This window comes from Myotis lucifugus, unplaced genomic scaffold (genome assembly GCF_000147115.1).
Source record: "Myotis lucifugus unplaced genomic scaffold, Myoluc2.0 scaffold_173, whole genome shotgun sequence".
Lineage (NCBI taxonomy): Eukaryota > Metazoa > Chordata > Mammalia > Chiroptera > Vespertilionidae > Myotis > Myotis lucifugus.
Genome location: NW_005871221.1, coordinates 2,019,923 through 2,045,192, shown reverse-complemented (window position 1 = coordinate 2,045,192; position 25,270 = coordinate 2,019,923). Strand labels below are relative to the sequence as shown.

Sequence of the window (25,270 nt, the reverse complement as noted above, 5' to 3'; positions counted from 1 at the left end):
GAGGGTGCAGAGAGCAGAGGCTCAGGGGACTGAGGGCTTGGATGCAACTTATATTGCATCTCTGAGCCTTGGCGTCCCCCATTTGCAAATATGGATAGCTCCTAGGAGATTCTGAGAAATGCTCACAAGTGAAACAGGTCAAGTACCTGACACAGTGTCTGGATTGAGCAAGGACTCACATGTCAGCTTCCTCCCAGCCCTCTCCCTTTCTTGCTGAAGCTCTCTCCATGAACCTATGACTGAAACTACCAGGTGGAATTTTTCATGCAAATTAATCATATAAAGCAGGAACATAATTAATTAGCACTAGCAAATAACTCTCAATTTTTCACTTCTTGTGAGGATACATAAACAAGTCAGCACTGATAAGGGAATATAGTATTGGCTCAGAATTTGGACCAATCACAGCATCTTGCCACTGTCTACCTGTGGAGTCTTGCAATGAAAATGGTGCAACGGTAAGCAGGAAACACTCTTCTTCACTATGACATTGTTTAAAAATAAATATCCCCCCAAACAAACAAAGGATTAAAGATTTTCTCCTTGGGGGGTTGGGGAGATATGGATCCCAGAGACCAAGAGGGAACTTTGACTCGGCACCTGGATGCTGTGCTTGGATGGTGGCTCAGTGCTGTTGGAAGCAGTTGGTGCATCTGCAAAATTAGCTCCAAGAGCCCCAGGTAAGCCTTCCCAGATACGGATGGTGAGAGAGGGAGAGGACTGCTGTGGGCTTGGCCTGGGTCTGCGTGCACCCGTCACAGGCCCCCTGAAATTGCACTGGGTGGGGGTGGGGGTGGGGGGAGAGGTAGTGAGCCTGCGCACATGGTACCTGGGTCTCATTCGCCCTGTTCTTATTGCCTGGAACTATCACTTAGTATATAGCCTAAATTTATATCCTCAAACTGGGCTGTAGAAAAAATATCTAATTCATAAAAAGTACTTGGAAACAGAGAGGAAAAGTCAGAATCTAGTAAAAGTGGTGCTTAAAACCTTGAAGAAAGCCATCACTACAAACACTTCTGCCACGACTTGGTAGCAAGGGAACCATTCGGAAGCTTGGGTTTGGGACGCTAACACATCTGAATTTTATATACGTGGTCATGGTGTGTAATTTACTTAAGAATTACCTTGATCTCTACAAATATCAACTTACTTTATTAACATGGTTAAGCAGTTTCCAAGCATTTTATATGGAAGGACTGGGTTTCTAATGGCCCAGAAGGAGAAGGCCTGACCATGTCCCTCCCCTATTTACACTCTTCAATGGCTCTCCATTGCCCTATAAAGTTCAGACTCTTTAACACGGCTTACAAGGCCCTGGATGGCTGGCCCTTGCCTGCCTGCCTCAGCTCTCCTCTCTCCCTTCATACTTATGTTCCTATCAGACACTGAACTACTCATACTTCCTGGAAAACTCCATGGGCAACACTTTAAGTCTTTTAGATGCCGCTACCTGTTCCCCTGGCTGAATTCTTATTTATGTTAGATGTCAGTTTAGGCATTTCCTTCCTCTGAGAGGCACAGCCCTCAAGGCCAGGTTCAGTGTCTGCCCTACCAGAGCCTATGGCATCCCAAATTCACTGCAATTCTTTCTACTTGTTTACACCTGCTCTAGACGCACCTCTGTGAAGGTGGGATTATGTCACATTCACTATTGTATATAGACTCATAGTACGAGGCCATGGCTGGCACACAGAAGGCTCTCAAAATATGACTGTGGAAGGGATGCTTACTGCACACCGACTGCAGGCCAGACACTGGGCTATGCTGGACATACACAGGGCTCATTTACGTAAGCCTCATAACAATCCTAAAAGGTGGGTACTGGCTGCTATTACAGATGAAGAAACCAAGATACAGAGAGATAAAGTACCATGCCTTATTTACAGCAGGGGGTGGGCAAACAGGAGACTGTTAGTAAATTTATCAAGTTCTACAAAAGTGTCACACCCATTCCTGGTACAGCCCTGCAAACATGGAGGAAACAGGGCAGGCACAAAACAATTTTGTTCGAACTCTCTTTCCCCAGGAAATGAGAATGATAACAATGATCCCCGGAACCTAAAAGTCCCTGAAACACAATTTAAAAGCCATCAACTTAATAATGTAAGTGGCTTTCAGGACATTGACAAAATAAAAACTGCAATGATTGTTGGTCTTTGTTGAATTCTTTAGGTGCCAGGTACTGATAACCATTATCTCACCGGATCCTCCAACAACCCCATAGGGGAGGTATAGCCATTGCCCTCGTTTTACAGGTGAGAAAAAAGCTCAGAGGTCAATGACCTTGCTTAAGGTCATGCAAGCAGGAGGTAGGGGAGCCAGAATCCCGAACCCTCCTGCTGACCGGCTCCCCTCACTGCTCCTCATGTCTAGGTGGAGTTTCATTTACAGACAAAGCTGAGCCTCTGTCTGGAACTGTGTCATTGCTACCACCTCTCCGTCCTCCTTCTTAATCATTGTATCACCAGGAATGATATAAAATACCCTCATGTCACTCTGAGGCCTGTGCACCAAGCATTGTTTGTGAGGCTTAGAAAGGAAGGTCTTCATTTATCAAAGAGGAGAAGCACATGCTACCAGACATGGCACAGAAGAGGGGCTACAGAAACATTCCTAAACTAAACTGAGGTTGAGAGAATAAAAGGAAACAGTCACTGTGTAATCAGGCCACATTTTGGTATTTCCTAGCTGCCAGCTAACATGATTATTCTCTCCAAGAAGAAACTAGGTCTATGCCAATATCCTTGGCTATCCTGCTAACTTACCACTAGACTCCAATTAATGTTTGCTTAAATGAAAGAACGATATAAAAAGGCAGAAGGAGGGATAAGAATGATGATGAGCTATATACGTGCAGCTTTATAAGGAAGGCAGACTCTTTAAGATGATGAGGTTACCATTTAACAGCAAAGGGCATCCTGTAAGAGCATTAAGACTGGAATTAGGTCTTTCCCCAAAATAACCTTTTTTCAAAAAAGTCAGATTTTGAGAACACTAGGTTATAACTTATATTTCTTTTTGTGAAACAAATTTGAGTGTCATAAAAATGGTTAAAAAGTCTTCCTATGGTAGCTTTTTCTAAACTTTTATGAACATCTGCCACATTCATTTGAAGTTTAAAAAATTCTGGCACATATGCAAAGGCATAATAAGGTGCCTATAGCTTTCAAGAAAAAAATAACAAGACAGTCAAAAATAAGCCTCTTGCTGAATTGCCAGGAAGAAAACTAGAATGTGGGAGGAGATGGGCCTTCCCAAGCTCCTTCCTTAGGCAGGTCTCCTGTGGCCCTAGGTACAAGCTCCTCCCCCAGTATTACAGCCCATAGTTCCTGGAAGAAATCTCACGGGAAGCAGCCCTCTCATTTGAAGGGTATAATAGAACCACATAAACCCAATCAAAAAGCACAACTAGAGCGCCCGAGTTTGAGTTAAATCCACAGGAGGCGATGAGAAGACTAAATTCCAAGACTGGAAGTTCATGGTTGCCCAGCACACCCAGGAAATGCTACTTTGTTCAGAAAGTGTCATAGCTGGCTTCAAATGTGGTCTACTACTATTTTTCTTCTTTTTTTCTTCTTTTCTTTCTTTCTTTCTTTTTTTTTTTTTTTTGAGCTGACCACACAGGAGTTGAGCATGGCAAATTCCCCCCTACTCTAGCTAATTGACAGAACTAAGGTTTATCTTGGCCAGTGCTTCCCGAATCTTCTCACTTAAAGCCTCTCAAAGGCTGAGCAGAGTCGACTCACTCCCACTCACCTAAGTGCAAAACTCCGTCCCAAGTGCTAGTTTAAAAAATTATGCATATTTTGCATCTCATGTTTTATAAACAAAAGGCCTTCTTTTAAGTTACTTACAATCATATGAAAGTAAAATAATGTAATCTGTCCATCTTTGTTGGGTTCTCCGAAAACTTTGATGCCTATTGGAGGGCTCTACATGTGCTCCGAATTCAGCTTCCCAGGCATTCACTCATTCTTCTTTTCTGAAAGCACCTGCCTGGTGCCCTGACAGGTGCTGAGGACACCACGATAAACAAAACACAGTCCTTGTTCCCAAAGAACTCATGCTCCAAGGGACGGTGAAGAGGATTGGGGAAGCAAACATCTACCACCCAGAGCAAGAGGGACAGTAAGAGAAAGACGATGACAAAATGGGAGGATTTCTTGAAAGAGCTGGAGAAGGGCAGGACTTAGCCATGCAGAGGTGTGGGAATGTGGAGATGGCTAGGATCGGTGAGCACACTGGCTAACAAGGGACACTGAGAGGACAGCAGGCTTGGCAGCAGCAAAGGGACTGAGCAGACTCAGGGGTGGTGCAGAGCAAGACTGGAAGGAGGGCCACTAAAGGTAGAGTGAGCCAGTAGAAGTCAACCCACTAAATGCCGGGACTATGAACTGGATTTTACATTCTCCTTCATACCTTCAGGACCGATAAAAATGTCTGGAACCTAAGAGGCTTTCATTTTGCTAAGCAGATGAATGAATAAGGCTTTGCAAGAATCCAAGAAAAGCAAATAAAAAGTCAATGAAGGCAGTAAGGAAGGAACACGGTGAGAGACATGTCAGAGAGTTGGTACCTATTTAGAAAGAACAAGGAAGAGGAGTACTCAGCCATGCTCAGTGTGTCCCACTTTGGTGACTTTGCAGGCATTGGTACCATTCATCGGGACTGGGAACACCGGAAGGGGAGTGATGTAGTGTGTGTGTGTGTGTGTGTGTGTGTAAAACACTGAGTTTGAGACATCTGTAGCAAACCTAGGTGAAGTTCAATTGGTACTTGAAACGCTTGGACCTGTGTTCAGAGAGAGCCATGCTAGTTAGAATCACAGCTGAGAGTGATTGACATTACCTTGATAGCTGAAACAGAAAGCCTTAAACAAGATGACTGAGGGCATGTGTAGAAGAAAAGCAGGCAGAAACTAGAAACTTGGACAATGCTGATGTTAACAGGAATGAAAGGAATCTGATACAGCCTTGCTAGCACAGTCTGGTGGGCAGGAGGAGAGGCAGAAAGGAGCTGAGCACTCCAATAGACCAAATGGTATTTAGATTAGTGTTTCAAACTCTATAACAATTGGCACTGACGGCCTATTAGAAGGTGTTCAATTTAAAATTTTCACACAGGAGCTTTAAATACACCCCCGAATTTGACAAACAAAGGTAAAACACCCAAGAAATCTCTTCAATCTGATCTAAATACACCACCCAAGATAGTCCATAAACTGTGTACTGTATGTGCTCAGGGCTGGGTGATGACAAGGAGGAACTGTTAACAGAATGTAGGAGCCACATGGCCGTCCTGTCAAATTAGAAATTTGAGCAGATTTCTGTGGTCTATTTTGATCAAGATTCTCAATGTCAAACAAACAGGTTTTTCGATAACCAACTTGTTTCATTTTTGTAAGCACAATAGCACAGTGTGCAACAGTTAGCGAAGAAGCAGGTGGTCCTCGTCGACGTGAAATGAAGGGAACAGAAGAAGAGAAGTAGCACTTCCTTTAAGACATGCAAAGCATCATCACAGACGGATATGGCTTTAGATTTTTCCGCTGAGAGCTTATCTCCTGTGCAAAATAGGCAAGCCCCCCACCTCCCACCCCATTTTGCTCTAGTACAAATTTAAGCTCTCTCCCAAGGAGGGAAAAGCTTGGGGTTCATATCTACAAATCAATGGCACTCACAAAAGCCCAGATAAGTCCTTTAAAAGAACTGCTATCTAATTGGTACAGCCATGCAGAAAGCAATCTGTCATCAGTCATAGCTTTGACCAAGCATTTCTACATTACGGGTTCTATGCTAAGAAACTAAGTCAAAATGCAGATAAAACCTTTTGCATAAAGATGTTCACTGAAATGCGACTTATATTAGTGAAAAAGTATAAACAACCTAAATGTCCTAGAATAATAGAAAATGGTTAAGTTGTGATATATCCAAACAGTGGAATGACAGGTAGCAAACTGAAAATTATTCTTATTGAGAATAAACAAAAACATGTTGAAATCCCCATGCCATAATATTAAATGACATATAAAAACAAAACTATATATAAAACACATATCAATTAGGTACATTTATACAAAATATATATTCATAAAATAAAGACCAGGAGGAAGAGCAGTAAAATGCTAACTGGTTGAATTTAGAATAATGGAATTGTGGATAATTTTAATTTTCCTCTTTATACTTCTCTATATTTTTACACCACATTTTCTACAATAAAAAATGTAACACTGTTGTAGTGGTTTAGAATAAACATCATTTTGAAAGGCAAATCATTTCCCTTCCCTTGTTCAAACCCTTGAGGACCTTTTTCCTCCTGCCTCTTGGAACTTCGCTCCCTCACCCATGAAAACTGACAATCTCCATGCAGAGAGGACAAACACTGGAACGAGGGCCCAGTGGAAAGGGTCTAAGTGGACGGCTCAGCTCTGTGCCCGAGAGGGCACTGTGCACCAAGCGCTGCTTCCACACGCTCCCACGTGGAGAGCTGTGAATGCATACACTGTGTCTTTTCAAAACAAAACGGCCAAGCAGGGAGATGTAGGGAGGAAAGGTGCCAACTTACCTCCATTAAACTTAAATGGATTCCTATGAGGTAGGGCATGGGAGCACTGTGAAGAGAAACAGAGACACACAGCTGCTTTAATGTCTGTTGCTTCCGACAGAAAATTACAGATGGTTCACTATTTGGAGAAAAACTGTTTTAATAAACGTATGCACAGTTACATTTCCTTTCACAACAAAAATCCTAATGTGACATTTTGTTCCCAAGCCTAGAAACTTCAGAAGAATTTCAAAATGCAGGCAGCACTGGAAGCCGCACGGGTGGCAGGAAGAACCGACTCTGGCGTTAGTCCCTGAAATAACTGCCTGGTCTCAGTTGCCTCATCTTTAAAATGGGATGTTAGAAGCAAACCGGTAGAGGTTGCTATCAGAATGAGAGAAAATATACATCGAGTGATTAGTACAGTTCCTCGTACAAATGGGAACTATTATTGCCACAATTATAATAGGAAAAGCAGTTAACAAGGTTGAATATAGAATGGTTTTTTATTTGCTGTTTCCTTCTGCCATCAAGAGATGTGATCTAACTGTCCACTCTGATTTGAAAAGGCACATAGAGAGCAACCAGTAAGCACCTCCTCCCCAACTGCACACAGGCCATTGGATGACACTACAATTCACAAAACCCCTTCCAATGACTTCATTCACAGGGCAGTGGGCTCCTAAGTTGGAGACTGAGCAGGAGACCATAACCCAACTCCAAAAGTTTGAAAGCCTGGGTATCATGGATTGACTTTCTTTGGTTTCAGGATTCTGTGCACCCCCTCTTCCCCTATTCCCCCCCCCCCCCCGCCATTATCACTTATGATGTTACTTACCAATGACAAATGTGCTGAGCATTATATAAGGAAGCTCAAATTTATCTTCCTAATCCACACAATAACTATACAAAGTAGGTATTATCTCCATTTTACAAATGAGAAGACAGGTCCAGAGAGTTTATCTAATGCCACAGAACAAAGTAAATTTGACTTCAAAGTCTCTTCCTCTGTGCCATACAGACTTTGTAATACCAAACCTAAAATCCCCAGGCCCACCTCCTACACGACCTTTTTCTTGGGGGTAGGGGATGGAGGTCAAGGAGTAGGGAGGGAGGGAGCGACTGGCAATTTTTCTATGTCTCTCCAGTGTGATACATATATATGTGATACATCCTGTGAAAGGTGCAAAGGGTATTTTATGAGCCTAGAGATAAGATATCTGGCTCAGACTGAGGTGACCAGGTACCTTTCCTCTGGGGCAGCTGGGAGAGTGGGAGCAGACCCGCAGGCTGGCTTTCTTGAAGACAGGGTTGGGGAAACATGGAGTGGTAAGAAATGAGAAAGGAGAGGTTTGCTTCCAATTTAATACTAAGGAGTTTAGGCTTTTATCCTGAAGCAATGGATAGGCAATGAAGGTTCTAAAACATCAGTTGTGCATTTTAAAATTGCTCAAACATTTAAAAATAAGAAAGGGCACAATTCCCTCATTACCATTTGACAAATAAAATTCTTCAAGCAAAAATCGTTCCCCAGAATATAAAATGTCCTCCTTACTAAGATCTCAGCAGTAATATATCTTGGAGCCTGTAAAACAGACTTGAATATTAGCAGCACAGTTTGGGAACTATTCTCCTAGAAGACTTTTGTATTTGACAATAGCTGAAGAAAGAATTATATACACAACTGCAGTGAAAGTGGAGTTGTCTTTTTTCTTTCTTCCTCTTCTCTCTTTTAAAAATAGGTATCTGCTGTGCACATTCAGCTTCTCTTCGCTTCCAGGGGCAAGGAAATGCCCTACGATATTTTTTCCCCTTAAACTGTAAACCATTAGTTTAGCTGCCAGCTACACAAATGCTCAAACTTCCCAGTGTGCCTGGCTCTGCTGTCCAAGTTTTTTCCAGTGTACACTGAAATGAATGTGTTTCTAATTAAGTAGCTTCAGGAAAACGACAGCTTCAATGTCAAAAATACAAAGTCTGAACCCTGGCAGGAAGTCTTAGGAGTACAAATGTCTCATCTAGTGGAACCTTGCCTAATATAATGAAAGGAAGCAGGAAGAGTGCAGAATTCCAGAAAAATGGCCACTTGTTAATGTGTCCAGAGCACAGCCTAACACATAGAAGGGAGAAAAAAAATCCATAATGTTTAATCAAATCTTATCAACTTTTCTAGCTCCTACATTTGATACTGCAATTGACCAACAACGCTGAGTTTTAATTAGTATTTCTAAACTGAAATTCCAATCAATGAATTAATGCACAGAAAAAAACATTCCAACAATTGTGAGAAAGCGGTGAAAATAAACACGTACAGCAAAAGACTCTGTATAATTTAACACAAACACAGGCTCTTATCTGAAAAAGAAACATTTTCTAGAATTCTAAATATGTCGGTTTTAATGCCATGCCCTTTTGTCCTGCAATAAAAAACAATGATATCCTGAAAGAGAGGAAGAGGAGTCTTACAGAAAGCACTGCAGATGCAAGAAGGGACAAAGTGGACGCATTCCTCAGTATTGGTAAGGGGGCCTTTTTAAAAGCCCAATTATTTTCCAAGGAGTAACAATGGCCTAGGATAGAAATGTAGTTTCTTAGCCAAGTATTGTTAGGGCTGCAACAGCTCTGTATTTAGAAAATATTTAAAACACATTTATTCTGAAATCACAGCAGCTCCATGTTTTATACGAATGCAAATTTAGACAAATACCTTTTACATTGTCGTCATTTGCTTACAAAGCCTCAAACACTTCCCTGAATCTACTGCATTTTTGCTCTGCAGATATACTAATTACAAATTCCAAGGGGAAGAAGGGAAAAAAAAGAAACCCAGAATCTCCTTAACATCTCAAAGTAGTAAATATGTAACTGGGTAGTTCTAGGTGTGTTCTGAAAACAATTTCTATTCTCAATATACCTCAATAGTCATTGCTGCTACTGACTCATTTTCTTTGAAACAAGTTTTCTATGGCTTTTTATTGCTGAGAGAAGTTTTCCTTGGGGGAAAAATCACTCACCCATTATCATGTCATCTTAACACAACTACTTTTATTTTTGTATTATTCTCCCCCAATACTGGCCATGTTAACAAACATTTTTATATCTTTGAAATTATAGAGTGCATGCATTTTAATGTTTTCTCCTTGGCTACATTAACATTTCCCATATTTTATAAAATATTTGTGATTATTATTTTTAAAACTGTGTAATATTCCACGAAGTATAGATGTACATAATTTATTGAACCCTATTCCTAGAATTAGACATTAAGTCCCTTCCATCTTTTCATTATAAGTTACATTCAATGAAAAACAACATCATGTGCACAAATTCCCAAACATGGAATTACTAAGTCAAAGGGCAGGACTGTTTGTTACATCTTTTGTTATATTTTGGCAGTGTGTTTTCTAAAACAGTAATACCTGCCCCAATGGAAATCTTCAGGACTGTTGCAGGGATTAGAGATAATCAATAAAGCGCCTACCATAGGAGCAGCACATGGTAGGCTCAGTAAGTGACTGTCATCATGTCCAAATGGGTTATCTCTGAGCCTCTGGCGTGGCTGGCACCTCTGGACCCATTTTCTTATTGCCAAAAGAATGGTTTTCTGTTCCTGCCTGGTTCTGATGGATAAATGGCAAACCTTGGTGAGGATGGTTGAGACTCCATGATGAATGTGAGGTGCTAGACCTGCATCCTCTCTACACATGGGTTTCTCACTCCCAGCACACTCCCCTGTCACCTGTCTACTTACTGAGTTCAGTAGGGTTGTTTATCACTTTCTTCAGATGGCAACATTTACTCTTTTTTAAAAAAAATATATTTTACTGATTTTTTTACAGAGAGGAAGCGAGAGGGATAGAGAGTTAGAAACATTGATGAGAGAGAAACATCAGCTGCCTCCTGCACACCTCCTACTGGGGATGTGCCCACAACCAAGGTACATGCCCTTGACCAGAATCGAACCTGGGACCTTTCAGTCCGCAGGCCGACGCTCTATCCACTGAGCCAAACCAGCTAGGGCAACATTTACTCTTTTAAAGAACAATCCTCACCTGAGGACATGCTTAGAGACAGGAAGGAAGGGGAGGGGAGAGGAGGGAAACATTGATGAGCGCGAGAGAGAAACATTAATTGGTTGGCTTCTAAATGCTCCCTGATTGGGGAATCAAACCCACAACGCAGGTTTGTGCCCTGACCAAGAATCGAACTGGCAACCTCTCGGTGCATAGGACAATGCTCAACGAACTGAGCCACTCTGGCCAGGCATTTACTCTTGATTTTATGTACTACCAAGAAGGCAAAAACTACCAAGTAAACTGATTTATTACTTTCTTATCATGTAGGATGACAAATTTTAAAAAGTACTTATCACTCTTCGGCATACATTAAAAGGAAAATAGAGCAAAATGAGTTAAGCTATTCCTAAAAAAGCTCTTTACATTCAGAGTCCGACTCACTTGAATCATTTTCTGATTCAGAGTCATCAAGATGTCCACGTTTTCTCAAGGGTATCTCGGTAACAAAACATAATAAAACTTCATCTACTAAAAACTATCTTCCTTTATTAGGTCCCAGAAAGAATTTGTTTGTTGCTTTTCAAGAAAATATGAATGCAAATATCTGTTTCACTAATAGCAAAAAAATCACTGTATTCTCTGCTCTGGAACCTTTCAGCATTCACAGTGACTTTACATTTCAATGCAGAATCTGAGTGCAATTTTGCAGACATTTTAAACGACAATTAGACACAACATGTACAGAACCAATAACACACATCATTAAAGTGGTGATAATATTAACAGTATGACCAAGTCCATGCATAGGCAGGCCATGACAATTGTGTCACAACTACCCTGTGGCTAACAGCGATTGTGGGATACCACTGTACATCTCTGAATAGCAGATTAGGGTATATCTGTACTAGGCCTTTGTTCTCTGGGAATTATTGTACTGACTTCATCAGTTACATCCTGGAAGAGTAAAAGCCATTCTTTTTCCCTTCTCTCCTGCAAAGGAAAGGGGTTCCATTGCTGGTGTCAAGCAGTGACAATATGATGACCTTTACCTGAAATGTATGTTCAGTTTGAATCCTCTTAATGGGAAAAGGACCTCATATTTATTGAGCTACTAACCCAGCTGCTTCAATGCATTACTTATCCATAATTCTCAAGGCAAGTCTTCAAGGTAGCACTATTTTCTGCATTTTCAGAATGGGAAACAGGCTCAGAAAGGTAAAGTAACTTGCCCAAGGTCACACAGCTAGCAGATAGTAGAGCCATATTCTAATTTAGGGCTGTTGGACTGAAAGCACATGCTGTGTTCAAGGTGCCCTACAGCACACACTCAGTATTTCAGCCAAAGGAAAGAAGGTAGTGCTGATTTACCAAGGGAGATATTCACCCAATCCTACGAACTCTGGGCGTGGAATATACACCATTTCTCTTCCAGGTAAGTCCTACAGCATGAGCTCATTCCTAGCAATGATCAGGCATGAATATGGATGCTGCAGACTTATTAATGGCGCTGCAGTCCCCGTACATTATTACGGCACTTTCACAATTTGTTTAATTCCTTTCCTCCAGATAACTTGAGCGCTCTTAATTATGTTCCCTTGAGGTGAGCAGCAACTAATTGGAAAAGAGTCAGGTGAAATTAAAAAAAAATTTAGAAAAGAACACTGGCTGCTCAAATACATAAAATACGGCTTCCTGAGACAAGGAGGGGAGGGGACTGCAGGGCCATTAATAGTCTGGGTAGAGGTAGGAGGGCTCAGGCCCCCAGGTGAGCAACACCTCTTCTACTTCAGAAAGCAACCAGTTTAGAGCTGCCCAGGGACTTGGAAGATCCACTGTTTTTCTTTCCTTTTTCCCCCATATAAATGCATAGTTAGCATTACAATTTACACAACACAGTACCCTTCTTACTTCTGAGGCACACCACCTTCTTAACCAAATACCCTGATGGGGCAAAGTGGATGCCACAAGGCTTTCCTCAGTTCACCATTTTTCAAGGAAAGGAAAACTCTGAAACAGGTCTTACTTGTTTGAGAGTTTCTTTTCTTGCCTTTTTTTTTTTCTTTTTTGGAAAAGAAACAGAAGTGTAAACACAGCTTGTCCAAGCATTTTAAATTCTGTTCTGAAATAACGAGGCCTGGTATTGTTAGAGAGGTTCAAGGACAAAAGAAAGGGATAAAGAACAAGAACAAAGAGCATACAACACATCGTGTTGGAGAACACAAATAACCACAGCTTTGGTCTCACTGAAAGTGACCAGAGAGATGGTCTACAGGCTAATATAATGGCCATTGTTGCACAGGGAGCGAGGGAGAGCAGCCACTGTTTACTATGCCTTTGCCGGCACTAAGCTAACGGCTAGACGGGCATTTTCGCAGTGGATCCTCAAGGCAACAGTGTGAGGGGGTACTAATACTACCACCAATGTATAGAAAAAGCAATGAAGGCTGGGAAGCTAAACATTCATTCATGTCACACAGCTAATAAATGACAAAACTGAGACTAGAACCCAAGTCTGTTTTCCTAAGATAAAGCTTATTATTTCCCAGACCAGCAATTGCCAGGCTGGGAAGGAGGAGTGAAAGGAGGTTGGAAGACTTTCTGTTCCCTGAAGGCCAGCCAGCAGCTGTGCCAGTCCCAGCCCCTCTACACTCTGTCTGACACCCCCTCACCAAGGAGCTTCCTATTCTAAACCTGCCTTGGGTTCTTCGTGGGCCTCAGTCCCCTTCATCCCTTAAGTCCTGCTGCCCCCTCAAACCCCAGCTTCGGAGTGCCCAATGGTTGCTAATGCCCCACTTCTTACAAGCTTTCATCTGGGCTGTCCATTTGGCATAAGTCACATCTGATTTGTGTGATTATTTTAGACTGTCAGTCGCAGGAGAAGTGGGCGGGTTCCTGTTTCCATATGCAGAGCAGGAAGAATAAGGACAGCGGGGCTGCTACGTACGCACTGAGCGCTCACTAAACACCAAGGGCTGTGCTGGGGCTTGAGCTAACTTATCTCATTTCATCCTCAAATTATCCAACCTGCACCCTCCATTTCAAAGATTAAAAAAGGGATTCTTGGAAACTTGTGCATGGACACAGTTGGTGGTGATTCCCTCCCAAATCCTTCTACTTCAAAGCCTCTTATGCTATTTTTGCTAAAGTTCTTTTAACCGCTATGTCACACTTAAGAAAAAAAATGGGCCTGGCTGGCGTGGCTCAGTGGTTGAGCATCAATCTATGAACCAGGAGCTCACAGTTTGATTCTGGTCAATGATTCTCATCATTGATGTTTCTATCTCTCTCTTCTCCCTTCCTCTCTGAAATCATAAAAATCCTATATAATAAAAGGGTAGTATGCAAATATACCGAACAGCAGAACAACCAAACAACCAATCAAAGTGTAATATGCTAATGATATGCTAAGGCTGCTCAACCACTCACTATGACGTGCACTGACCACCAGGGGGCAGACAGTCAACTGGTCGACCAGTCGCTATGACATGCACTGACCACCAAGGGGCAGATGCTCTGACCGGTAGGATAGCTTGCTGCTGGGGTCCGGCCAATTGGGACTGAGCAAGATGGGCTGGACACGCCTGAGGTCCCTCCCTGGCCTGATCGTGCACCGATTGTGGCCTGGCCTGCGCCCTCTCACAATCTGGGACCCCTTAGGGGATGTAGGAGAGCTGGTTTCAGCCCAATCCCGCAGGCCACTCCCCTTGGGAGGGCACCAGACGCAGGACTAATGGCTGGTGAGCGTTACTGCGGCAGCACGAGCCTCTCCTGATCAGGACTGATTGGGCACGAGCCCACGGCAGGCACAGTGGGGCCGGGATGAGCGGGAGCGGCAGGTAGGAGCTGCAGGTGGCGTTGGACAACAGGTTTCAGTCTATCCCTGCAGGCCACCCAGAGGGACCCCACTCGTGCATGAATTTGTGCACTGGGCCTCTAGTATATTTAGAAAAAGAAAAAAATGGTTATTTGATATTTATAGCTGAAAAATCAAATAGCAAGTGGACACTTCATAGCCAGGAGAAAACTACACTTGCCTTACTAGCTTTAATAAATTAATCGATAGTCTTTTTTGTCCCAGACAGGATTTAAGGTAGTTTATATAAATATGTTCAATAGGGCAATAAAAGTAGGAAAAGAAATAGGGGCAAAGGAAAAAAGTGCAAGCTGGGGTGAGGTTAGCACTTCAATTGTGTGCTGTGAGGTTCTTCACACCTGCTGGGTGCCCACAGATCTGCCTCTGAGCACTCCAGCTGCCAAGCCAAAGAGGGAACTAGTATCATAATGTGATTCATGGTGTCCATAGAGGAAAACAGTCACTCAGACACTTGAACTTTTAAAAACAATGGTGAAGGGAAAGAGAAAATTAACATCTTATGATGCATTTATTATGTGTTGCTTTCTACATGCTGGTCAGACAGCCAACAAATATTACTATGTGTCAGGTACCACATGGTCTGAGGATAGAGAAGAGAAAAAGAGAGTTCTGGTTCCTGCCTATTTTACGGGTAACAGCAGACATTAAACAAGCACAATACTGTGTGTGTCCCTGCTGCGGGCACACTTATAGGTGCAGTGATCACCTCATTTCATCCTCGCAGCAATCTTGCACACCTGATCTCCGTAATTCACAGAGGAACCTATGGCTCAAAGAGGTTAAGTGACTTGACAAAGGTCACAGCTGGTGAGAGGCAGAAAACACGGCTTGGAAAGTAGAAGGGGTGTAAATGCCATGAGTTAATCAAGGTTTCTTTGGGGAAAAGGTATTCAACTTTTTGCCTGTTTTCCAACTGGCCCTCCCTGATTTATGAGCCATGGCAGAGGATGAGGATCCCTGAGAGGAAAAGGAGCAAGTCTAGACTAGGAGAGGAGGCAGAGACTGCCTAGTTTTCACCTGCAATTTTGGCAGCCGCACCACAGGTCTCACCACAGTGGAGGAGCTGGGTGTGTGTGGAGTTGGGCACTGGAGATGGTTTGCTAATTTGAGACATGTGTGTATCACTGGAGCTGATGGGTGAAGGGGGAGAGCAAGGACAATGCCCTCTGAGTGTGGCCCTACGGCTTTGTGGAGTAATAACTCTGGGGGTTGGGAGAGAGGCCTTTAGAGCTCCAGCCACTGAACTCAACCGAATGAACACTTGAGTTACAAAGATAATGCCTGGAAGAAAACCTGTAAGGTCAACATCAAAGCCTGGAGCAGCCCTCCCTTCTGTGCCTCCTTGGTCTACCCAGAAGGAGACAGACTTGCAAAACATCAGGAAGGGCTCCATGGCTAAGACCACTGGAGCAGAAGTTAATCACAGAGGAAAGGTCAGGAGACAGGGCTCTTGATTGCCCCAGAGAGTTCAATGAGAACCATAACAGCTAGAGCCGGCTGCAAAAGGGAAGCCTCAGAATGTCAGCCACCAGCAGCCCAGGAGACCTTGTAGAAATGCAGGAATGAATGAGGTACAAAAGAAACGAGAAGAGAAAGAGAGAAAGAGATCTATGGAAAGATAAAGAGAAAGTAACAAAACAAACCAAAAAATGTAAAAGTTGAAAACGCAACTGGTGATAAGAAAAAAAGATTTTGTGTTCCAGGACTAAGGCATGCCACATGCCAAGATGCGCAGCACCCAATTTCCTTCTTAGCCTCTCAGTCTGTCTACTGTTTAAGGGGAAAACAAATCCAGTTGAGAGATGACTCTGAGCCTAGCCCTGTGCCTGTGCTTGGTGTATTCTCCCTTGTGCCCAAACTCTGAGAGGCAGGGACACATCACAAAAGCCCTCCACTGCTGCAGCTTTTGTGATGAGGGCATCACATGGTCTGTGGATCCTGTTCTATTGGTGATCAGGAACATATCTAGACTGTCTTTGCTCCTAAGACCATGACACTGTGCCTTAGAAGTTTCAGAGTTTTCTAAGTGTTGGGTTCAAGGCAAGCTCCCGGTCAGAGAGGAGTGAGGAATTACATACAGAATGTGTCCGAAGAAATGGAAAACCAGGCTCAGGCTTGGTCTCATAAGCAGAGATCAGAGCCAGCTCTATCCCATGGAGGCTAGTCAGAAACTGGGCTGGGGAGGCAGCCTGCTGCCCTGTCCCACATCAGGCAGCAGCAGGGGGTCTGGAGGGTGGGACCAGCAGGGCAGGTCCAGATGCTTAGATGCAGCAGCAGAAGAGGTGGAGGGCCATGGGGTGGGTAGGCTGCAGACAACTGCCTTCCTTACCTGGGGAAGGGTCATTCCCATGGTAAAGGGACACCTTGCCAGTCTCAGCACCATTGTGGGAATATCGCTGCTGATGCTAGGGGAGAGTACTTGTCACAAAATGGAAATCTTTAACAAAATCTACATTCGGTATAGATAAGAGAATGTCAGCCACTCCTGTCTACCTTATCTACTTCCATCCTATCATGGTGTTGGGAATTTCAACTGGACTTTGCTGGGTCACATATGTATACACAAACATATGCATACACACACATACACAGTAATACATATTGACTATAAATACATATACAGTCATTAATAACAAAAATAGTACCTACTATTTAATAGAGCACCTGTTTTGCGTCAGTAGTAATTACTATTCCTCCTTGACAGAAGAGAAAGTAGGCTCAGAGAGGTCCAGTGACCTCAAAGCTAATAAATAGAGAAGCCAGAACCAAAGCCAAGTTTTGTTTCCACCATACCACACTTCATTGAATTCTATTTCTGCCACCAAGAATGTCAACAATCCCACTTACTTTAGCAATTTATTCCCTATGCAACATTTCATGGCATCAATGAAGATAAAGATTGGAGTGGAGCCATCTGATTATCCAGATGTCACTTCACAGCTGTGTCTAGATTGATGCCCCATCACCCATGTAGACTGTGCACCCTGAGATCAGGCATATTTCAGACTGTTTGCTAAGAACCCTAGATGGAATACAGGGTGGGACATGGGGGTTTGGTTCAGAACTCTACATGCACTACATATAAAGAACCTAGAACCAGTGTCTCTCACAGAGAATCGAAGTATGCCCACTATGAGTAGAAGAATGGCTTCCAGAGTCACCTGGAAATAAACGTCAGGAACTACAATGCATTTTACAAAGACAAATGCAAAATCCAAACCTTAATTGTGTGTATCTGATTTAACTTTTCGGTTCAACCATGCCCTCAGCAAGCATCAGAAGTTAGTTACTAACTTGGCTCTTGACCTGGCTATTCTTTGGGGGAACACGAGAATTTGTCCTGATCTTATGTGGAAATGTTTTATCACAAAGGTATGTTAACAAGTGTCCAAAATAACCCAAATATACAATTAAATTTGGGAAATGATATTGGTTCTTATTTAGGACTGCTTCTGAATAAATAAGGGAGAAAAGGGAATTTACATGGGAAATACCATATGGACTTTTTATTAGCAACGCTTAATTAGATTGCCTGGTACATAGTAAGTGCTCTATAAATATTTGCTGAATGAATGAATAATTAATCAATGATAACATAAGTTTACAATTAGCAAGTCATCAAGAAGCCTACAAGGATTTTTTTTCACAAATCTTGGTGATGGGTACAACTTCTTTTCTAACACTTTGGAGTGTTAGTCAACAAAGTTTTAATATCAGGTGGCCCTGGATTGCAAATTCAGGCTCTCCCATTTCTTAGCTGTTGACAGTGGGTATGTCACTAACCCCTCTGAGCATCAATTTCTGAATCTATACAATGGAGCTAATAATACTTGCCTTATACCTTGATTTTGAATATTTGCAATAATGTTTATAAAGAGCTTGACACACACACTGGACTCAATAGATGGTGATTATTTTAATGAAAGGGAATGTTGATTCTCATCAGCAAGTTAATCCCAGAAGTGGGAAGGCTCTGCCAACACTGGCCAAGGTCAGGGCTGCCATCAGCCAAGGTAGGGATCATTCTCATTTTCATTTTCAAAGTTAGGAGAATGGTACAGATCTAAAGTAGAAAGGAACTAGCAGCACATGTTTTTAAATATTCATAAGGGCTGGAAATGTCTTACTCCTTTCGTTTTCTCTGCCATCTGCTTTTGTTTCTTTTCTTTTCATTCTTATGCCACAGCTGCAAATGAAAACAACCATACAATAACTCAAGTTAAATAAAAAAAAAATCAAAATAAAAACAATCTGAGGGGTAAAAAGAGAAGATGAATTATAAACTTTTTCCCTGAGCTCACAGACTACAGAAGCAAGAATAATGTTTAATTCAAGTTAAACCCTTCTGGAAACCAAAATCCATGTCCCATGTTTATAATAACCATGATAAGAGCAACCACCATTCACTAAATGGCTCCTGTGTGCCACTTGATGACCAATATCTATAATTCCTAAAGCCTTCCTTCAAAGTTGATAAATTAAACCCATTTTACAGAAAAAAATTGCAGATCAGAGGTGCAAAATAGATTTTTAATGGTTACACAGCTAATAAGAGATGAAACTGAGATGCGAACCAGATCTGCCTAAATCCAAAGCGCATGTGCTTTCTCTACCACCTCTTCAGAAATGGGAAGGGACTTGAAAAAATTAAGTTGGGAAATATTTAGGGAAGACCATTTGTGCTAAATCGATTTATTCAGATAATTAAAATCTGTGATTATAGATCTAATTAAAGTTAACTCAGATAATTGGCTGTTGTATTTGTGAATATGCAATTAAAGTCTTCCACATAATTGTGGGGTTTTCAGCATCATACTTTCCATTTACTCACTGCATCCCAGAGCTTTGCTCTACTGGCCTCTGTTCTACCAAAGGCTGCATGACAGCTCTTGGGGTCTCTGAGCTCAAGGACCATGACCTATGCTACCAACAGCAGGGTCTGGGCTCAGCCCCTTTTAACATGTCTTTGTCCTGAAGTCAATGAACACCTCATCTTCAAGTACACTGTAAAAAGCTCTTACAGCCTACACTACCCTGTTGTCCTGAAAACTCCTAGCAGCATGTACCTGAAGAAAAACTGGCAGCAGTGGTCCTCATGTGTTAATTACACTTGCGAAGTCTATTATGCATAGAAAGGGCACCTGCTGGCAGTGAAAATGACTAGAATCTGCCCTTCCTGTGCAGTGAGTAAATTGAGAGTTCATTTCTACAGGAGATAATAGTTTTCAGATTCCATTTCGTGTATCCCCTGCATGGGGATGTACTTAACATTTAAATCATCTGCAGGGGAACAAACCTCCTTCAAATTTACATGTTTCAGGCTCCTAGCACTTTACTTAAAATGCTAGTTATCCCTGCTGACTCTTACCACCAAGGAATAAACTCAACGTGGTGAAAGTCACTGAGCACAATAGAGTTAAGTTATTAGCATTGACTCAAATTTCATGATATTTGTAGTTTCTGACCAAAGCAGTGGTAGTAGGCTGAAGGTGATCAAATCAAGCCTTGAATGGAGGACCTGTTTATCTTTTGGGGTCATTTACTTCATCAATCTTACATCTTGCAGTTAATCAACAGATACCAATCCCCACCGGCCTGTAATCATCCTTTGGTCAAATGTCAAATAGTCCTTTCATGAAAACAAGAGACCAGGAGACCAAGCTCACACAAACAGAACCTTCCAAGATGGAACCTAATCACAAAACTCACTCAGGCTCAGAAAAACACAAGTCTTTACTTTGATTTTTAGGAGTGGAAGTTTGGGGTGACAGGGCTTAGCTACTTCCTTGACAAGCCTTCCCTTCTAAGTTAGACTTGCCAGCATTGCTCTCGGCCAGGCTGGTGACCCAGTTCTCCACGGAACTAGAGTTAAATGGGAATTGAAAAGAGGATCTCAGATCAACTTCCACAGGAAGGAGTCAAACAGCTAATAAATCCTCTAAGCAAATAAGAAAGGAGGGCTAGGACCTGAGATGGCAGCTGGAAGAACTGGCTAGAATACACACTGATTTTTTTTTTAAATTAAAACTTTTCAAATAGCAGACATTTGTCGTAGCAATATATTTAACGATACAGCTCCTAGGAAAATGGAAACTAAGGAGAGAATAAACAAATGGGACTACATCAAAATAAAAAGCTTCTGCACAGCAAAAGAAACCATCAACAAAACAACAAGAAAGCCCACCGCATGGGAGAACATATTGGCCAATGTTATCTCCGATAAGGGTTTAATCTTCAACATTTACAGGGAACTCATACAACTTAACAAAAGGAAGATCAACAACCCAATCAAAAAATGGGCAAATGACCTAAATAGACACTTTTTGAAAGAGGATGTTCTGAAAGCCAAGAGACATATGAAAACATGCTCAAAGTCACTAATCATTCGAGAGATGCAAATCAAAACAACAATGAGATACCACCTCACACCTGTCAGAATGGCTATCATCAACAAATCAACAAACGACAAGTGCTGGAGAGGATGCGGAGAAAAAAGAACCCTCCTTCACTGCTGGTGGGAATGCAGACTGGTGCAGCCACTGTGGGAAACAGTATGGAGTTTCCTCAAAAAATTAAAAATGGAACTGCCATTTGACCCAGTAATACCACTTCTAGGAATATATCCCAAGAAAACAGAAACACCAATCAGAAAGGATATATACACCCCTATGTTCATAGCAGCACAATTTATAATAGCTAAGATTTGGAAACAGCCTAAATGCCCATCAGCAGATGAGTGGATTAGAAAACTGTGATACATCTACACAATGGAATACTACACTGCTATGAAAAAGAAGGAATTCTTACCATTTGCAACAGCATGGATGGAACTGGAGAGCATTATGCTAAGTGAAATAAGCCAGTCAGTGAAAGAAAAATACCACAGGATCTCACTCATTTATGGATAATAAAGAACATTATAAACTGATGAACAAAAATAGATACAGAGGTAGAGAAGCATCGAACAGACTGTCAAATGACAGCGGGAAGGCTGGGGAGGGTTGGGGGGCGGCGGGGGTAGGTAAGAGATCAACCGAAGGACTTGTATGCATGCATATAAGCATAACCAATGGACGCAAGACACTGGGAGGGGGGTGAGGGCATGTGCCGGTGGGTAGGGGAGGCTGGAGGAAGGTCAATTGGGGGGAAAAAAGGAGACATATGTACTACTATTTGTAATACTTTAAACAATAAAAAAGGGAAAAAAAGGAAATAAAAAATATATACAAAAAAGGTAAAACTTTTCAATTATAAAAAGCAGACTTTCTTCATAGAAATATATGAAAAACAAAATAAAAATCATGCAGAATTCCTCTCCCTCCTCCCCATTATGAATCACTGTTAAAACATTTTGGTGTATTTCCTTCTAGATTTCTGCCAAAAAGTGTGTGTGTGTGTGTGTGTGTGTGTGTGTGTGTGTGTGTGTATGTGTACACACATTTAATTTTTGTGTTATATATACACCACGATTTTGCTTGTTTTTATAAAAATGGAATCATACAGTACATAATACCTATATTGGGGCAAGTTACTAAACCTCTTGTGGCCTTGGTGAGTCTGTCTTAGAAGACATATGCCCCCTTTCTACCTTTTCTATCTATTTTTCTCACTATCTCCCCTCTGCCTTCCTTGGGTGTGTATTTTGTTCTTTCTTCTCCTCCACTCCCCTGGCCTGCTTATTCCTCGGTGTCTGCCTCTGCCAGCCCCTCAATCTTGCATTCAAACAACAACAGTACTGGAGAGCAAACACGGGCCTTTCCTTTGAAAGACATGGCAGTGGAAATAACTGATACCTGGTTTAGAAGCTCAAAAGGAGCAGCAAGTCTAAACAGAGGAAGACCCTTAATCACAGACGAAGTAGGGGAAAGGCATGGATAAAAGGAGCCGCCTTGATAAGAAAGATGTAGAGCAGAGAGATGAGCCAATTCACTTAGTGCTAGGCACCAGAGAGGGTCGCTGAGTTTCACTTGATGGCCCCGAGCAACATCTTTGTTGTATCTGTGGCTTCTTGGGATGAGGGTGAGCTCAACATTCAAATTAGAAGTACTGTGGAATACATTTAAGGTCCCAGGATGATCTGGCTACCTTGGTGAACCTTTTCAGTGGCAGGTTGGCAAAACGGGTTAGAGAACCAGCAAAAATTATGACTGACTATACTCAATCACTTTGAACCAATAGGTCCCTTTCTCCTGAAGCTGTCAATCTCTGGCAGGCAGTGCCTTTTCCTACATATGCACAGTGCTCCCTTATCAACTTCTGCTGACTTGAACTGTCAAGAGACAATGTCTTTAACCACATTACCCTGGAGAAATGGTTCAGAAGGAAAATTGATCTAAATCAGTCTTCTTGGTGATCAATTGGATACAAGATAGTGGTAATGACAAGGCTCCTGCAGAAACACACTTGAGCACCCACCATGAGCCAGCTTTTCTTCATGGTGTCCCTTCATCTGTTATATCATTTCATCTTTATATAATTAAGTATAGAACAATTCATTTTGCAGATGAGGAAACAAAGTCTTAAGCCAAGTGACTTGCCCAAGGTGGTAGAGCTGACTTTAAAGCCTGCCTGCCCCCCACTGAAACACAGTTCAGTGAACACTGAAATTCCCATCAAAAAAACTTCAGAGGGTTTGAAGTCTGGCTTGTGCTTCCAAACCACAGTTGAGAGCAAGTCTTACAGAACGTGCCAGGACATGGCTGAAACTTGAAGACTTTGGGGATCTCAACTGTTCTTGTCACCAGTTTCCAATTTGTCTTTAGGGAAAAAAAAATCATAGAACTACTTGGTGCTTTGGTTTCCCCAAATTGAGAAATGGGAAAAGTATTATCTACTCACTTGAACTCTTAAGAACGCCATGGCATATATGAAAGCTGTTTGGAAACAGAAGGGCCATGCAATCATGTGGTCTAAAACGCATGTCATTTTTGAAGCTAATATTTTTCATTTAGAGTCATCAACTGCATTACAAGTTACAGACCTAACTTCCGTGTCAGTTCCTGGAGAAGGAAAGCAGAGGTGGGGAAAGCAGCGGCTTACCAGCAGTAGTCCAGCAGGTGTGGTGGCAGGACGGGGATGTACACGTGCTGCCAGAACATGGGGTAGAGCATGGCGGCAGACCCGTGGATGCAGGCTGTCAACTGCAAGAGAAGCAAATCAGAGGCTCAGAACTAGCAGTCAAAGTGAGACCCTGTCCTATTGGAGTGGAGCAATAAAATTAAATACATACTTCTCAAAGTATTTAAAATAAATTAACTCAATCACCCTTATTCAAATTTAATAAGAGCCTGCTTTTCAAAAAAACAATCTATTTTTTCCTTGATTATGAAGCTAATGCACAATGACAGTAGAAAATTTAGAAAATGGAAGAAGGGATAAAAGGAAACACAAGTCTTCACCATCTGAAAATAATTTAACATTTTGGGGTATTACATACATACGCACTTGTATTTCCTTTTCTAATAAAATTAGGATTATTGTAACTACAGTGTTCATTTGTTCTTTTCTTTTCTTTTTTTTTTTTTGCCAGTATGTTCTTTTTTCTTCAAGTCAACATTATTTGCTGGCATTTTCCCATATCTTTAAATACTCTTACAAAACATATCTTTTAACACCACTCAATAAATTCCCTATACTATATTTAATCACTCTTCTAACATTAAGTTATATAATCAGATCAGGTCAATAATTTTTATATCTGGTTCCTAGATATAGAATTCAGAGACAAAAGTTATAAATATGGTAAGGCACTTAATAAATATAAAAATGTAAACATAGTAAATGCATTCACATAATAAATAGATGAAGGATGGAAGCTCTTTACACTCGCCCAGCCCTGTGCTACAGTGCCCCCTTATACCTCACCAGCACTAAGAATTGGACTCAAGTTAGCTTTAAACTGTATCTATGTTGATTTTTTTTTATTCCTCTGTTTTGAGAAATGACTGAGGCTGAACATCTTGTCATATATTTCTTGACTATATTTTTAGGTAAATTGTCTGTTTCCTATTCCTAGGCCACTTTTTCTAATGTGTACTAGTATGCTTAAAAATTGATTTGCAAGAAATGGTACATATGCAAAGGACACTAAATCCTTTGCAATGTTTTGGAAAAAAATACTTCATCCTTATTTAATTTTCTTTGAATTTTTGGGGGTGAAGAGGTTTAAGTTAATACATAGACAAATCTCTTCCTTCATGATGGTTTCCACTACTTTTATACTAAGAAAGTCCCCCAAATCTTTCCCCAGCATTTAACTTTAATCCATCTGGAATGAATTTAGGTTTAAGGACTGAGGTGAGAATTTATTTTTTCCACATAGTTAATCAATTGCCCCAGCACTGTTAACTGACTAATCCTTCCTCTCCCTATTGTTTTGACATGCCCGTTTCATATTCCTTTTTTTCTTAAGAGCTAGACACATCATACAATCAGTACTTGATATAATTAAATTTTTGGAAACAAAGATATAATAGAATAAAATTGTTACAAGATTCAATACAGTGAAAGAAGGAAAAAACCAACACCTTGGGAGATATGGCTATGAAGTGAAAAAAGCCAACTACACATGCTTCTCTCTGTCTTGTTTCTTTGGTTTCTGGGAAACCTGTTCCCATGAGGACTTTGCTTCTTTTGGAAGCTATTAACTGGCCTTTGTTGACAGAAGGACATTTACGTGGCGAAAGAGTAACGTGGCAAAAGAGTGACGTGCCAAGGCCCGGTTAAAAGAATGCCAGAGGTTAGTGTAACATGAACAGCTTTAAATGGGATATTCTGCTGATGTTTCACAGTTGTGAGAGCTGTGTACTAAATCCAGGGCTGCTACTCCCCACCC

General features: G+C 41.6%; 1 protein-coding gene across 10 annotated transcripts in view; it reads right to left on the bottom strand.

The window, feature by feature from the left end:
• The window catches only part of DENND1A (DENN domain containing 1A), a 407,524-nt gene that overhangs the window by 179,792 nt on the left and 202,462 nt on the right, over window positions 1-25,270 (bottom strand). For all 10 annotated transcript variants that reach the window (XM_023760104.1, XM_023760106.1, XM_023760103.1 and 7 more), the window contains 2 exons: window positions 23,476-23,576; window positions 6,568-6,613 (listed from right to left, as the gene is read on the bottom strand). In XM_023760104.1, coding sequence (XP_023615872.1) covers window positions 6,568-6,613; window positions 23,476-23,576 — 147 coding nt within the window. The remainder of the gene's footprint in view (window positions 1-6,567; window positions 6,614-23,475; window positions 23,577-25,270) is intronic.